The following is a 17188-nucleotide window of genomic DNA, read 5'->3' on the forward strand; positions in this document are numbered from 1 at the left end:
GAATAAGCAATTGCTCACATTTGGTTCATTTAACTATGAATATTCAAGCTGCTTTATCATACTATGGGTTATTACTTACTATCATTTATGTTTCCTCCATATAAATAAAAATTAATGTTTAAATGTGAATACTAAACAAATTTTTTAACTTAATTTTCTTAAGAATACCTTATTCGTACCACATCTTGGAACATTTATATACTGAAAAAAATCTCTCACAGAATCGCTTTTTATTCTGCTCTTTTCAACAAGTTGTACATTACGTAAGCAATCAAAGGTAAAGAGAATTTTGCCACATGTTTGTATCGTTAAATCAATTTGTTGTATAGAGGAGACAATAATTAACAGTTGTCGATTCATAAATTTAGTGAAGGGTATGAAGAGTGTGGATCGCGAATGTTTTATCATTAACGGATGCGCTGGCGGAAGAGTGTCAGCCGCTGTAGTAGGTATCGCCGCTGCTACCGCCGTGTGACCATACTACTGACATATTGAACATTGTCACAAAAAATTAAGTATATAGATACGTGTGCGTATTCCCTTTTTATGCATCACAAATTTATAAGTAACGTAGCTATAAAATAGGTAGATAAGTAAAAGTAGAGACTGTGCCGCGATTTATACTAACCATACAAGTACTTGAACTATTTGACCATTTATTTGGTTAGATTAGATATTGAAGAAAATTTATTATTTTAAAAGGATAATCTTGTTGTGGCTACTAATTGCTACCTACGAAGGTCACAATTAAGGTCAGAAATCTCTCTTGTAATAACATTCTTTTGCAACCTAGTAAAAGTAACTCGAAGCGCAATCATAGGTACATTAATAATCTATATATAAAAGAAAGTTGTGTTAGTTACACTATTTATAACTCAAGAACGGCTGAATCGATTTGACTGAAAATTGGTGGGCAGGTAGCTTAGAACCAGGAATAGGACATAGGATAATTTTTACCCCGTTTTCTTTTCTTTTTTTTATTCTGCGCGGACGGAGTCGCGGGAAAAAGCTAGTAGAGTATAGTTTTAGAATTAAGTATATCGAAATAAAGTTAAATTCGGTATGTTTGTTTTTTATATGACTAATATTTAATTATGATTTATTTGCACTTTTTAATTATAAATCTGATTTTTACATATCCTAATTTATATGTAATACAAAACGAAGTAATAATATTGTTGTTAGCAGAAGGAAGCATGTTAGTATGGCATAATGATCATAACAAAAAGCGCATCCCGAAAGCGTCGTTATTTTTGTTGCCTAGTGCCTGAGAGCACGAGCGCGGCGGGCGGGAGCGGTCGTCGCCTTGTACAGGTCCGTACTCTGTGCTAAAGAATAAATGTTATCCTTTTTTTTAAACTACAACATTTTTTAAAATATCTCAATCTGTTATAACATAGATATTTAATTTTAGAATTTATTAATTTAACATATGAAAATGATAATTTTCTCTTTTTCCGTTTTATTCTTGCATTCGCATACAATCTTTGTAAGCGAATAATAGGTAGGTACGAAAAGATAAAATGATATAGGGCATTATTCCAATTCAAAAAACTGTTTAACACGAACGCGATATCATTATAACCGAGAAATGGACGAAACAAAAACAATACCGACAAGCTAGATCGACAACTTAGTTAATATTAGGCAACATTGAATAAAATAAAAGGAAACGTTTAAAGTTTTATAAGTGCGAGTGTTTGAATTAGTAGCAGTTAGTACCTAGTAGGAATTTAAATAAAACAGAGCTTTTATTCGTGAAAGCGGCCCTGTTCCATAGAATGGAGGCTGAGAAGCGGGGGTGCGGGGGCGTGAGGCACGGCGGCGCGAGAGTGCGGTCGGCGGCGGCGGCCCCGCGCCAGTGCAGTGAGCGGCGCGCGGGAGCCACTACGTGCTATGGCTCTACGCGCATTATTCGTGGCCGCGCTTCTCGCCGGCGGCGGCGCCGTCTACAACCGCGAGCGCGACCGACAACGCGCCGATCCCCGCCTCCTCGACCGCGCGTGTGAGCTCAGCTCTTGCTATCCCGCCACAGGCAATTTGCTCATCGGCCGCGAATCTCGGCTGTCTGCGACATCGACGTGCGGCCTGCAACGCCGCGAGCGATACTGCATCGTCTCGTACTTGGACGATAGACTTCGAAAAGAAAGGGAAACCTGCTTTACGTGCGATTCTACGAACAAAACGATACACAAACCTGATGAAAATCATAGAATACAAAATATTATTTACAAATTTTACCCGGGAACGAGATACAGATCGTGGTGGCAGTCCGAAAACGGAAAGGAAAACGTATCCATTCGGCTTGACATGGAGGCTGAATTCCATCTTACACACTTAATAATACAATTTAAAACATTTCGTCCAGCTGCAATGTTAGTTGAGAGATCTTTTGACTTTGGAAAGACATGGCGTGTGTATCGTTATTTCGCGCACAACTGTGCTGAATCCTTCCCGTTAGTACCGCGACATTCTCAACGAAGCTTAACAGAAGTGGTGTGTGATTCCCGTTACTCCGGCGTCTCCCCGTCTACCGAGGGTGAAGTGATATTCAGGGTGTTACCTTCAAATATAAATGTCACGAATCCTTATTCGGAAGAAGTACAAAACTTGTTACGAATGACAAATCTTAGAATTAACTTCACAAAACTTCACACTCTGGGCGATGACCATCTTGATAATCGAGCCGAAATAAAGTTCAAATATTATTACGCTATATATGAAATGACAGTACGCGGATCGTGTTCGTGCTATGGTCACGCTTCGAGATGTCTACCTATGCCTGGGGTCGAATCAAAAAATAACATGGTACACGGCCGCTGCGAATGTACTCATAACACTCGTGGATTGAACTGTGAATATTGTGAAGATTTTTATAACGATTTGCCATGGCAGCCGGCCGTCGGACGCACATCTAATGCTTGCAAAAGATGCACATGTAATAACCATGCTACCACTTGTCATTTTGATCCAGCAGTTTACAATAAAACCGGAAAAATAAGCGGTGGTGTATGTGACAATTGTCAACATAACACAATGGGTGTAAATTGTGAACGCTGTCGACCTACTTTTTACAAAGACCCCAGTTTGGATATACAAAATCCAGACATATGTAAACCGTGTGATTGCGATCCGGAAGGTACTACAGACAGGGAAGTTTTGTGTGACGATGAGACAGATCCCGCAAATAACAAAACCGCTGGTCGTTGCATGTGTAAGAAAAACATTGACGGAGCAAGATGCGATAGATGTAAGGATGGCTTTTGGAATTTCGATCCACTTAATCCTGAAGGATGTGAATCATGTACCTGTAATAATCTAGGCACAGTCATTGAAAGGGGATGTGATCCTTCAACGGGTAATTGTTTCTGCAAACGTCATGTCACTGGCAGAAATTGCGATCAGTGCCTTCCAGAGTTCTATGGCCTCTCAGACAGTGACGATGGGTGTTTACCGTGTGATTGTGATGTTGGTGGATCAATCGATAAAGATTGTGACGTTATAACGGGACAATGCAAATGCCGTCCGAACGTATCGGGCCGTCGATGTGATACACCCATACAGAACTTCTTCGTAGGGGCTCTCGATTCTATCGTTATTGAAGCTGAATCAAGCCAGTGCGATTCTCAAATAGACGACAATGCAATACAAAGTCAGTTATGTCACGTTGTAATACGAGAAAACTTCCCTGATGGCCGTAAGGAAACGTGGACCGGTCCGGGATTCATGAAAATACCGGAAAGTAGCACTCTAGTTTTCAAGATAAATAACTTAAAAACGAGTATGAATTACAATGTACTAATCCGGTATGAGCCGCAGGCTCCTATGAACTGGGAAGAAGCTACAATTTATGTTAGGAGACTTACGCCAATTGATCCTGATTCGCCGTGCGCAAATGTGCGGCCTGAAGATGACACAATTAATACCTATTTACCAGCAACTCAGCGTAGTGTCTTAGTCAAACCGTCTATATGTTTAGAAAAAGATAAAGAAACTGAAATAAGAATATATTTAGGTCGCCAAGATGGACATTCCTTTAATACTAGAGCCTCTATTTTGATTGATTCAATTGCACTATTGCCTTCTGTCGATGATTTACCTTTCTTGAAGAACGGAAGTTACATGAGGGATGAATTTGATCGTTTCAACTGTGGTGATTCTTATTACTATGATCTTAATAGAGAAAACATACCCGATGTCTGTAAAAAATATCATGCAAGTATAGGATTTTACATAAGGAATGGCTCCGAATCATGTCAATGTGATCTTACAGGATCAAAGAGTCACCAATGCGATCCGTACACTGGATACTGTCAATGTGTTGAAAATATTGTTGGTGCTAGGTGTGATCGGTGTGCTCCCGGTACGTATGGCTTTAGTAAGTTTGGTTGTAAGCGTTGTGATTGTAATAGCATTGGAAGTCTTGACAATTTCTGCGATGCTACGAGCGGACAATGTAAATGTAGAGCTAATACTTACGGCCGAGCATGTGATTTATGTCAACCAGGCTATTTCAACTTTCCAAATTGTCAACAATGTGATTGCAATGGACATGCGGTTGAATGCGATGACAAGACTGGCGCTTGCAAAGAATGTAGAGATTATACAGAAGGTCATCGTTGTGAGAGATGTGTTGATGGATATTATGGTGACCCCAGACTTGGAGTTGATATTCCTTGCCGACCATGTCCTTGCCCAGGTATTAAAGGGGATCCCAATAAAAGCAGCCACGCTGACCGATGTGAGTTGGATCCAGAAACAAAAGATGTTGTTTGCGATTGTAAAGAAGGATATGCTGGGCTTCTGTGTGACGTCTGTGCTGATAACTATTACGGTGATCCTGTAAAAGGCACATGCGAAAAATGTGAATGCAATGAGAATATAGATGTCACAAAACCTGGAAATTGCGATCCGTATACTGGAAAATGCTTACAATGCTTACACAACACAGCCGGTGAACATTGCGAAATCTGTGATGAAGGATATTATGGAAATGCTTTAGAGAAATCATGCTACAAATGTAACTGTTCTGAATTGGGCACCAACTTTACAACAGGAAATTGTGATCGTATAAGTGGACAATGTCCTTGCTTCAAAAATGTCATGGGAATAAACTGCGATCAATGCACAGAAAACCACTGGAGAATAGCTCTTGGTACGGGATGTGACCCTTGTGAATGTGATCCTATTGGATCAGTTTCTCCACAATGCAACCCATACATAGGTAATTGTGATTGTAAACCAGGACATGGTGGTAGGCAATGCGATCAGTGTCAAGAAAATCACTGGGGTGATCCGAATATAGAATGCCATGAATGCGAATGTAATTTATATGGATCAGTGACTCAGCAATGTATGCGTGAAAACGGATCATGTATTTGTAAACCTGGAATTGGTGGTTATAATTGTGATATTTGTGCCAGAGGTTACCTCGGTGATGCTCCTCAATGTTATGCTTGCGGTGAGTGTTTCGACAGCTGGGACCGAATAATCGGAGATTTACGCACTCAGACTGAATATGCTATTGGGAACGCTAGTAAAATAAAAATTTTAGGAGCAACTGGAGCATATACAAGAGACTTTGAAGAAATGACTAAAAAATTAGCAGACGTAGAAAATACACTTCAAAGTGCCAAGCAAGGACAGAGTACGGTAAAAGATTTGCTATCAAATATAACTAGCTTACAGAATCAATTGGCTCAAGCAGACAAAAAAGTTAAAGAGAGTAATGATAATCTTAATGACATAACATCCAAAATAAATTTGGGTAATGTAACACTAGACGGGTTAAAATTGAGTATTGAAAAGTTAAAAACAAAGACTCTTGATTTAGGTAACAACGCGACCAAATTACAAGAAGCCAATTTAGAAGGCGCTCTTAATTTAACTCGTGAAGCTAAACAAAGAGCATCTAAAGCAGCGGATGAAGCTGAAAATGTACAAACAGTTATTGCTGATACGGATCGTCAACTTAAAAATACAGACAGATTGATAGAACTACAGTATTTGAATTTTAATAATACACAAAGTGAAAACGATAAAAAGCTGAACGATTTGCAAGAACAACTGTCGAATTTAGAGTCGCAGATACCGAAAATAAATGAAAAAATGTGTGGGCAAGAAAGTGATTCTTGTGATATCTGCGGTGGGGCAGGTTGTGGAAAATGTGGTGGAATATCGTGCGACCAAGGTGCTATAACAAAAGCGGAACAAGCACTAGATTTTGCAAACAAAACTGAATATAGAATAAAAGATCACGAACTTAATGCTGAAGATCTATTTAGATCTATTTCTCAAGCGAAACAAGATACAATTGCAGTACGTTCCCGAGCAAAAAGTTTACTAGACGAAGCTAAAGATTTTAAAATATCTGCAGAAAGAATCACCAATGAAAGCCAGGAATTAACAACAGAGTTAAAAGAATTTTTATCAAACACTTCTAATACTCCAGCAGATGTAAGGACTTTGGCCAATGATATCTTGAACTTATCTATTAGAATTGAACCGAAAGAAATCACAGAACTATCGCAAAGAATTAATACTACTGTTTCACAGCTTACAAACATTGAGAATATCATAACGGAAACAAAACCAGACTTAGAAAGAGCGAAGGCTCTCAAAACAAACGCGACAGCAGTTAGTAATGAAGCTAATTTGACTCTTGGAATGGCCAATAAAGTTTTAGAAGCTTTGGATGAGGCTCAAGCCGCGCAAGATGCAGCAGAAAATGCAATCGACAAAGCAAATAATGATATCGAAGCAGCTAAGAGTGATTTGATTCCTATTGCATTGGAAACCGAACAAGCTCAAAAAAAAGCGAAGGAAACTATGGAGGAGGTCGAAAAACTTCGTTTGCGACTTTCAGATTTGCAAAAAAATAATTTAAAAATTGAAAGTGATGCAGAACAAGTTAAAGAAGAGGCTAATGACGTAGTCAATAGAGCCGAGGGAGCCGAACAAAAGGCCAGAGAGCTTAGACAAAACTTTAAGCAGACCAATATGTCTCTTGCCGAACGTGCGAACCAAACATTAAACTCCCGAGAACAAGCCCAGCTGTTGCTAAACCGAGCAACAAAATTGGCCAGCGACACTCAAATGCAATTAAAACTTTTGACCAATATGGAAGAATTGTATAATGATCATAATGAACAACTTAATACACTAGAGAAAGAAATTGGTGACCTTAATACTCAAATGAACTATTACTTATCAGAAATTACAAAGCGGTCTGACTACTACAGATCTTGCACAACATAATGTTTGTTTACATAAAAAAAATGTTTTTTTTTATTTTGTGTGCCATGTCATTTTGACCCCACTACATTTGTTTTCTTTTTATGTTTAGAAAATTTATAATATTTAAAAAGAGATTTAACTATATTCATTTTTGATTTAAAATTATTTTATAGTTGATTTCCACTAGTTTACACTCTTAATATATTTTTATGTTCATTTTGGTTACAATATGAATTTCCTATATTATGGAATGAAGATAATGTACTTAGTTTAACTATATAATTGTGATTTTAATTTAAAACGCAACTCAAATAGTAAAACAAATAACTTATAAATCAACTAAAATAGTTCTAGAACATTATGGTCTGGAAATGTTTCATATAATTTTCTATTTTAAGTGTTAGACTGCTTCCGATCGAACTTATTCCAAAGAATTACATGTAGTTATTGTAGAGAGAGTTGTATTAAGTTTTAAGATAATAGATAATGTCGCGTAATATTTTAAGATACTCTGAGTTTTTAGTCTATGTGTTAGCAATGAGACGTATTTTGCATTTATACCTTTTGTATTCATTTTGTAAAAATAATTTATCATCTTGCCCTAGTTTAACTACTAACATTTACTTGTATTTGTTACATATATGTTTTGTTTTTGATACATTTTGTCAGCGGTAACAGTGTAACGTACGAGGCATTTATACTTAATTCAAGTTTATTATTAAAGTTTTCCAACTAATACTTGTGTTTTATTTAATTCTTTTACCTTATTTAAATCAAATATTTCATTGTAAATGTAATGAAATTAAAAAAAAAGGTTTCAAAACTTCTTATTCTTTTCTTAAAGTTCTTTTAATTTTTATTTTAATAAGTTGTAGTTAGGTAAATTATAATAAATATTTCAAAATTGTTCTCTAATCAAAACCATTATTTTTTACACTAAATTTTCATCATAATAAAAAGCAGTAAATGTTGAAATTTGATTTGTTTTCGTTTCCATTAAATTAGAACAGGATGTGTGAAAGCGAAGTATGATAATTAATGATGACCTAATTGAATTTGCTTACATACACTATCAAAAAATACTCAGTTCTTGCAGAATTATCAAATATAAAATGAAATTACAAAAATAACGACTTAAATTCACTCGTAACTTGGATAAAATATAATGTTATGTTTTATTGAACACTTGCAAATACAAAGTTCGAAAAAATATTTTTCAATTCGTCGTGACTTTTTTAATTTTCATTAGCCTCAAATCACACACATAGCTCCACATAAAATCGACTAGCTCTAAAATGCTAGGGGAGTGAATTTTGAATAAAGAACAAAAACAATACAAAGAAGAGGGGAAACTTAATAGAATGGCGTTCTATTTCAATACTTGTACAGTCCAAGCAATAATAATAAATAAAGAAGTTGAACTGTCCAACATTTGAAATTTATGCTTTCATCAAATCCACATTCCTTGAAAAAAATCTACCGAATCGGGAAATGTGAAGTTCTTCGCATTCTGAGGAAGCCACGTTCAAGACGGTATTTAATCTGTATAATTTCAGATGGTTATACTTAGAACCAATCCTGAGTAACGACGATGGCGAGTTGGGTGCGAGATTCCGAAAGGTTGACCAGGGCTTCCGCCAGGTGGCGCGCATCCTTGACTCCGACCCGCGGCTATCCGCCTTGCTGCAGTCCGCGAGACTGCAACCTACGTTAGACTCGATATCAGAACAACTAAACGCTTGTCAGTCTGCTTTAAATCAGTACATTGATGTGAGCATCCTTATTTAATCGATAATCAACATATTTTTTTGTTAAAGAAAAAGTGAAGCTATTGCTCCTTTCCTTGTATGTTCTTGATGTTAAGTGAATATTATCTATGTACATTCTCCGCCTTCGAAAATAAATGTATTCTTAGTTACCTTAAAATAAGGATAACGGGTGAAAACGAAGACAGAATGTCTCGGACATCGTTTTTCATGATTTTGAATAATATATCATTAAAAATCATCTTGTTGGTAGTACTATTGATAACAATGAAATGTATAAGACTCAAATATAAAGGTAATAAAAAAAAGATTACATTTTCAATAAGGCACAAACACTACTTGCAAAAAGTAAAAATAATACAATGCTTATGTAGCAAAAAATAGTTTATTTTTTATTTACAAGTTGAATACTATGAATATAATATAAATATTTTATCAACAATTTTTATACTTTTACAGGTGAAACGATCAATTTTTCCTAGACTATATTTTTTAAGCGACGATGATCTACTTGAGTTGCTGGGGCAGGCTAGAGCAGGTGCAGAGGGTAGAGAGGCTGTCATGCAGTCGCACCTTAAAAAACTGTTCCCCGGTATAACAGGCGTCAAACTCGGACCTTCAGGATTGTCTATCACTGCACTATGTAGCCACTACGGAGAGACCTTCCAACTGGATCATCCAGTCGATATAGACTCTCCTGTTGAAGTAAGTGTATCTGTTAAAAAACAAAAACCTGATAGAAACGAGGTTGCAACACTTCACTTATTGTAGTAGTATACAAATTGATTTAATACTCATCCTCATCATCAACCTGCCCTTATTCCTATGCGGGGTCGGCACAGTATGTACTACTCCTCCATACATCTCTATCAGCCGTCATATCTGAAATCACAGCCTTACGCATATCCTCTTTCACACAATTCAGCCGTACTTTCTTTGGTCTTCCTCTACCTTTATAGCAAAAAATTGATTTAATACTACTACACACAATTTATGTCTCACAGGTGTGGTTAAAAAACCTAGAAAGCGAGATTCGTTCGTCACTACAAAACCTGACACTAAAGTGCTTAGTGACTGGAAGTACTCACGCACAGGATCCGTTCTCTTTACCGACGCAGATACTTTGTTTAGTGCAAAACATACGTTTCACTGAACAAGCAGAAAAAGCAATCATTACTAAAGAACTGCACAAATTGATGACTAGCGTAGAAAAAGAGACCGCATCTTACGCAGCAGCGGAGATTGAAGATGAGAGTGAGAAAGAGAAGCGGCAAGCTGTGATACTGCAATGCACCCACTACATGTCTGTAGTGCGGACTCTCATAGACAATAATATAACTTCTACAAATGATTGGCTCTGGCAGAAGCAACTCAGGTAGTTTAAGTATTATTAAAAAAAAGAAATAACAGCTAAGCTTCATTTTTCAGTGCACACTGCTACCATAAATCCGTCTACAAGAAATAAAATAAAATAGATTGCTTATTGGACAAGAGTTCAGAATAATATCTGGCTGTGATAAATGTCTACCCAGTAATAGTACTGTACCTATCATGAACACAATATTGTATAGCGCTTATTATGTCTGTCTGTTGTAACATAATTCTTAGAAGCAAGAAACTTTCTTAAAGATTTGCATACGTTAAAGATGTGTTTAAATTTTTAGATTTTACTTACGAGATTCAAAAGAAATAGTTGCCGAAATGGGTCTAGCTAAAATATCATACTCGTACGAGTATCTCGGCGTAAACACAGGCCAGTTCGTGCGCACTCAACTTGCTGACGAGTGCTTTTTAATATTAACTCAGGTATTTATGATGAATGCAATTCGGATGTTTTTACACGACAATGTGTCAAAATTGTTATTTTAATTGTAATTTAACATGAAGTATTAAATATTCTTCGTGGTAAAACATTAAATTCTTTTCAAATTATTTATTAAAGGCGTCGTACCTGGGATCAATGGGTAACCCATTCGGGCCGGCTGGTACTGGCAAAACAGAATCCGTAAAGGCACTCGGGGGCCTTGTGGGACGCCTCGTGCTTGTGTTCAATTGTGATGAGGTAAATAATTATATACCTAATCATGTATTTTTATATTTGAACAAGCGTAATTAAATATAAAAGTGTAATAAAGGCCATGGATGCGGAGTGTATGGGTAGGCTATTGACGGGTCTAGCCCTGTCCGGCGCGTGGGGCTGCTTCGACGAGTTCAATCGTTTGTCTTGTGACACGTTGGCGGCCGTGTCTCACCAGCTCACCTCGCTGCTGGCCGCTATGCAGCGCGACACTGACACACAGGCACTGCTCAATGGAAAATACGTGAGTGTGCAAATTTACTACATCTTTAACGAGCTGACGACAATTCATAGATAACTTAGGGAACTTGTAAATATTTTCATGCATCCACATATCACTATAAAATATCTGGACGTGTTTGTATGCAGGAGTATGAGTTGTTGCAATGATCAGTTGCAGTTGTAAAAATAATAAAATGTGATTTATGTACAATTTTTGCTTCCTGAGTTAAACAATATACAATAATTATACACTTTTACAGTAAGCATTTTGATCGATCAATAATCAGGTGAAGGTGTCGTCGTGGTGCGGCGTGGCGGCGACCATGAACCCGAGCGGGCGTGGTTACGGCGGGCGGCGCGCGCTGCCGGCGGCGCTGTGTCGCGTGCTGCGCCCCGTCAGCATGGCGCAGCCGCGCGGGGACCACCTCGCCGCGCCCCTGCTCGCCGCACACTGCCTCGCACACCCGCACGCACGCGCACAGGACCTACATGACGTGTTCACTATGGCAAGGTATACATCAAGAGCCAACCATGTTACATAAAGCATTAACAACATTTCAAAAAAGCCGATTTTTTCTGAAAAGAATCAAAGCCTGTTTTAAATTACGCGATGACAGTGGTGTCAACCGGCATCTCCTACCCTTTTAAAACCTGACAATGCGTACTCTGGTGTCATATTGCTCTAAAATTAAGTTTATTTATTTATACCTGATTATTATACATCAGCATGTTGTTGAGCGGTCAGCGTCACTATGACTGGGGTCTACGCGCGCTGAAGGCGGCGGTGGGCAGCTGCGGCGCTGCGCTGGGTCCACTGCACCACGCCCCCGAGCCCCGCCAGCGCGCCGCACTGCGCCGCCTGCTGAGACTCAACAATATCTCCAAACTCACCAGCCACGATGCACAAAGGTTACCTCAAAAATAAAATTATTCTGGTTTATACGTTTATTTTATCTTGAAAATTGCTAACGTTGTTGCTTGTTTTTTTCAGATTTGAAAGCATTTTGTCCATGGTATTTGCCGGCGTGCCGGAAGAGGAGACAACTGTTGATCCAATAGTTGACGCATTAAACTCTGCTGCTCGAGATCTTGGATTAATTCATAACAAAGATCAGGTAAAATAACATAAATTACTTTATGGTCGATATGAAACACAGTAATTTTTAAAAAACGTTTTTACAATTTTTTCCATAACTTTTCTAACAAATGTGCTAGTTTATAAAGCTATGAGTTAATTAATTTCCAGATCCAAAAGTGTATAGAGTTGTATGAGCAACTGCAACAACGTATGGGCGTGGCAATAGTGGGACCTCCCGGCTCCGGGAAATCGACCATTAGAAGATTACTTAAAGCTGTAAGCTTAAACAATTCAAACAGATAACAATAAAATTCTTATACAGTTTACTTATGAGTTTACGATGACATGCAATGTATCCCAGGCGTTGTCACAACAAGGGCAAAGCATAGCAGAGTACATGATATACCCGAAGGCGATGAGCCGGCGCTGGCTGCTGGGCCACATCGAGCCCGACACCAGGCAGTGGACAGACGGCGTCATCTCCACCGTCGCCCTGCAGCTCGCCACACAACCGCACGGTCAGTACACATATGCAAACGTGGTCACTTAGGGAGACCACTTAATGATTTTGAGTGGTACTGAAAGATTGTTGAGTTCAGAGGTGTCATCGTGGGTGGTGTGCGACGGAGACGTGGAGCCGGAGTGGGTGGAGGCGCTGAACTCTGTGCTGGATGACAACCGGCTGCTGACGTTGCCGTCGGGCGCGCGGGTGCTGCTGCCGCACAACGCTCACTTCCTCTTCGAGACGCACACGCTGGAGCACGCCTCGCCCGCCACCGTCTCCAGGCTCGGTATTATACTGCTGAGGTACTTCGCTCCTTTATATATTTTACAAAAGTGTTTAATTTATTACAAATTCATTAACAGTAGTAGACGCCAGCAACAATAAAATCTATTGCACGAATGGGCTGACTCGAGGTGAAATACCACGACCACACAGAAGACAGGCGTCAAGTGGTAATAATTCCTCATTTCGTCTGATGAGTGTAATGCCAGGGGTCTTTTTAGTCCTCATTCCCTTCGCACCTTTTCTTATAAGAAAAGGATGGGAAGGGGTTGGGGATTTGATGGAGAAATTGACGGCTAGGTTTAAAGCTGTTGATATATTTTGTGTCTACCAAACTATAGACTGAATAGTACAATTTTTTGATTAGACTATTTTTTTTACTATGTATAGTGAGGAGTACAGCTGCGCAGAGGAAGTATTGGAAAATTGGATACGTAAAGCTGAATTGGAATCAGAGTTGGGGAAGTTAGCTCTACCCATACTGCACCAAGCTATTAAGAAATCAATCGGCTGGTTCGAGAAACACAAATCCGATGTCACAATGAAGCTCTACACCGTTACTATGGTATGTCGAATCCAATGCAATTGTAATTTGTTTGTACTGAATTTATATATACAGAAGGAAGCTTTAGTTTTCAAATCAAACATTAAAAACTATTATCACTATCTTATTATTTTATATTAAAGATTGTTAACAAAATTAATATTGTTTCTACCTGTGATTGTTAATTTTGTATATTTTTAATCAAAACATACAATATTTTAATAATTATATTGATTTATTCCAGGTGAAGCAAATATTAACTCAATTCGAATACGCAATGGACAACGACGGAACCAACAATGTCGGTATATCACCAGAAGAATTAGTTTACTTGTCTATACAGAGGAGCGTGTTGGGAATTATAAAAGACAGTGCTCTTGACAGCTTTTATACAGAGGTAGATAAAGTTGTTATTATTTTTAATTTAATTATTTCGGAAACTCTGCTACCTATGATAAGTTGTTGTGGTTTCTCAAATATTTACTGTTTCCGTCGTGTATTTAAACACTTTTGCGCATATCCGACGTTCTTACGCCGAACGAAAACATCGCGTTGCAACCTGCACATATCTGTGAAGAAATACAAAGATATGTGTGAAGTCAACCTGCACTGGGCATTAGTTACCACTAACATTGGGTAGGTTCCGAGCCCCTCAGTGTTAACGTATGCTGATGGTGATGTGTATATGCTAGATATCGTGCTACCTGGGCCCGGCAGTGGGTGGGCGTGGTCCGGGCGGGGAGTGGGCGGAGACGCTGTACCTGTCGCCGCGCCTCGCCCACTGCGAGCTCGTACTGCGCGCGGCAGTCGCCCAGCGTGCGCACGCGCTGCTCATAGGACCACACGCGTGCGCTAAGAAGTTAGTCAAATAATGAAAAAAAAAATCTTTCGCTAATCTACCGCCTTCATTGGTCACCTGCAACTCTTGAATTAATGAAGCTATTATTGTAATAACACTTTTAAATCTTACTTTCAGTATAATGGCCGAATATGTTTTGAAGGAATCTAATTCGACAGTCATAACGATCGATTGTACACCGATATTGGAGCCGGCTGATGTTATTGCAGAATTGAGAAGGGTAAGTCGAACTTAAATAAGTACGTCTTACAACATACAATTACTTTTGTTATTAAATATATTTGTATCGTTTTACAGAGCAACGCCGTGCGGTCCGGCGGACAGGTTGGGGGTGGGGGTGGGGGTGGGGGCGAGGAAGGCCGCGTGACGCTGCTGGTGCGCGAGCTGCACCGCGCGCGCCGCGACGCCTGGGGATCCTGCGCCTTGCATGCATTTCTACTGCAGGTTGCTGCTACTTTATCTAAGCTAGGCTTTATCACATTTCTAGACACAGTTAGACCAGATATGGGTTCTTTGAATATTCAGTATGAAGGTTTTTCAATTGCAATAAATACAATTGTACGTTACAGTTGGTGCAGCAGGGCGGGTTCTGGTCACAAGAGGAGGGCGGGGCGCAGTGGAGCCGCACCGCGCACGCGCACCTCGTGGCCACGGCCCACTCCAGCGCTGTCGCCTCCCTCTCGCCCCGGCTAGCCGCTCAACTACAAACACTTGTCATCACGTAAGAGAACATAATATTGGCAATTTTAATAAAAGATTATAAAGAGATTTGTAACGTTTTTTTGTTTGTTATCTTTTACAGTGAACCAGACGAAGAAGAACTTGCCGAATTAGCAAGAAAAACCATACTGGAAAATATACCTAAAGCGATATCGGGACAAGAAGTGTCCCAGTTGATTGATAACATGTTGGCAATGTTTAAGGAGGTAATGTTTTTTCTTTTAATTTAACACTTTTGCTTAACTTGACACTTTTTAGATTAAATATTTTTGGTTAAATTCTTAGGTAACTGAAACGTTTACTGTTCGGCCACATTATAAATGGGACGCGTCACACTTGAAAAAATGGTGTGAAAGTGTCAGGTGGTACACCACATCCACCTCCGCTGAGTTACATTGGGTACGTACTGACAAACATTTTATACTTACTCGTATATACTTAGTTCAAAGACTTCTGACTTGTTCTACAAAATTAACCACTTACGGTACCAAAGATAAAAAAACATACTTACTGATACTGACAATGCACTTTTCAGTAAGATTTCCTGTGATACTGAATACTCTGTTATCGTGTAACATTATTTTAATGTTTTTATTAATTTACTTGTAGGCGGTAAAAGCGGAAGCGGACTCGTTATTTAAAAACAGACTAGTCTCTGATGAAGAAAAAGCTGAATATGGTGTTATTTTAAAACGATACCTAAAGCATAGTGACAATGATAGGTTTTTCTTCAAACCGCGAGTACGTAGTGACGGTGTGTACCTCGAAGCGGTCGAATATGAAGTATGGTATCAAGATACACAGAAACTTATAAATCAGTGCTGTAAGTGTTTTATCATTCGTTCACTTTATCATTTTTTGTTTTATCGAATCAAATGAATGATAATCATACATAATTTTTGTTTACGCCAGTAACTGAAAGTGACGACAATGTGTTTACTGAAACTGGAATCGAAGCCTGCGTAGAACTGGCCATCCTCTGCCCCGCTATAGCTAGAGCTGTGAGTATTACATTCATACCTGAGTTAATAAAACAAAATACACATTTACAGATATAAATCTTAATATTTGCTGAAGTAAAAACGCCGGCTTATTTTCATATATGGTCGAAACTTTGAGAGCCTCATTCATAGGAGCCATTGAAATATAGTACAAGAATCATGTGATAATGTATTGTTTAGACAAACGGGGGCGTGGCGGTGTGTGTGGGCGGGGCCGGGTGTGGGCGGGGCGCGGCCGCCGCGCTCGTGGCCGCCGCCCTCTCCGCCGCACTCTACACCATACATCAACATAAACAATTCGCTACTACATTTAAAAATGTTTGTATATTCAATATAAAACCTTCATCACCTACTAGAATCGACTTTTATAATGAAAAATATTAATATACTTTCTTATCTAACGGGAAATCACGAACACGTTTTTTTTATCTCTGGTTGTTTGTGTCTGAATGAGGGAGATGGTAATATGGAGAGCTAACTGTCGTCCCAGACTCTGTCCGCGCGATATTAAAAAAAAAAGTAGTTTATGTGTTTTTCTAGACTATGTTCTACATCTGTGCCAAATTTCGTCGAGATACGCTGTGCCGCTCTGCAGATACCTTCTAACATTCATCCATCCATACATCCTTACATTAGCATTTATAATATAACTAAAATTCCACAGGCTCTATCCTCTGCTGGTGAGTGCACGCGTACTATAGTTGTGGTGGAGGAGCGTGCGGTGTGCGACGACACGCTGGCGTACCTTGAGGCGCTGCGGAGTGCGAGCTCGCTGCACGCCGTGCCCGCCGACATCATGCCGGCACTCGCGCACTCGCAACACACTCAACATCTACTCCACAGTAAGAACTTTACATTGAACTCATTCTATACTCACTTTTTAAGATTTAAGTCGAAC

At 39.0% G+C, this 17188-nt stretch overlaps 2 protein-coding genes across 2 annotated transcripts in view; both read left to right on the forward strand.

Moving 5' to 3' along the window:
• The window catches only part of LOC106708579 (cytoplasmic dynein 2 heavy chain 1), a 39426-nt gene that overhangs the window by 13640 nt on the left and 8598 nt on the right, over positions 1 to 17188 (forward strand). Inside the window, exons 26-49 of the mRNA XM_045678015.1 lie at positions 8793 to 9006; positions 9462 to 9707; positions 10007 to 10377; positions 10667 to 10808; positions 10945 to 11064; positions 11138 to 11323; positions 11589 to 11812; positions 12028 to 12210; positions 12293 to 12416; positions 12548 to 12655; positions 12741 to 12897; positions 12979 to 13186; positions 13557 to 13731; positions 13955 to 14107; positions 14403 to 14569; positions 14687 to 14789; positions 14867 to 15013; positions 15139 to 15290; positions 15372 to 15495; positions 15575 to 15688; positions 15899 to 16112; positions 16202 to 16290; positions 16471 to 16608; positions 16955 to 17132. Of these exons, the coding sequence (XP_045533971.1) occupies positions 8793 to 9006; positions 9462 to 9707; positions 10007 to 10377; positions 10667 to 10808; positions 10945 to 11064; positions 11138 to 11323; positions 11589 to 11812; positions 12028 to 12210; positions 12293 to 12416; positions 12548 to 12655; positions 12741 to 12897; positions 12979 to 13186; positions 13557 to 13731; positions 13955 to 14107; positions 14403 to 14569; positions 14687 to 14789; positions 14867 to 15013; positions 15139 to 15290; positions 15372 to 15495; positions 15575 to 15688; positions 15899 to 16112; positions 16202 to 16290; positions 16471 to 16608; positions 16955 to 17132 (4037 nt within the window). The remainder of the gene's footprint in view (positions 1 to 8792; positions 9007 to 9461; positions 9708 to 10006; positions 10378 to 10666; positions 10809 to 10944; positions 11065 to 11137; positions 11324 to 11588; positions 11813 to 12027; positions 12211 to 12292; positions 12417 to 12547; positions 12656 to 12740; positions 12898 to 12978; positions 13187 to 13556; positions 13732 to 13954; positions 14108 to 14402; positions 14570 to 14686; positions 14790 to 14866; positions 15014 to 15138; positions 15291 to 15371; positions 15496 to 15574; positions 15689 to 15898; positions 16113 to 16201; positions 16291 to 16470; positions 16609 to 16954; positions 17133 to 17188) is intronic.
• On the forward strand, positions 1843 to 7314 carry LOC106708834 (laminin subunit beta-1). Its single transcript, XM_014500399.2, has one exon. The coding sequence runs from the start codon at positions 1897 to 1899 to the stop codon at positions 7255 to 7257; it is 5361 nt and encodes a 1786-aa protein (XP_014355885.1). The 5' UTR covers positions 1843 to 1896; the 3' UTR covers positions 7258 to 7314.

The sequence above is a fragment of the Papilio machaon genome, chromosome 5, assembly GCF_912999745.1.
Source record: "Papilio machaon chromosome 5, ilPapMach1.1, whole genome shotgun sequence".
Lineage (NCBI taxonomy): Eukaryota > Metazoa > Arthropoda > Insecta > Lepidoptera > Papilionidae > Papilio > Papilio machaon.

Coding starts and splice junctions, on each gene's coding strand:
- LOC106708834 (XM_014500399.2), top strand. CDS start 1,897: ATGGCTCTACGCGCATTATTCGTGGCCGCGCTTCTCGCCGGCGGCGGC.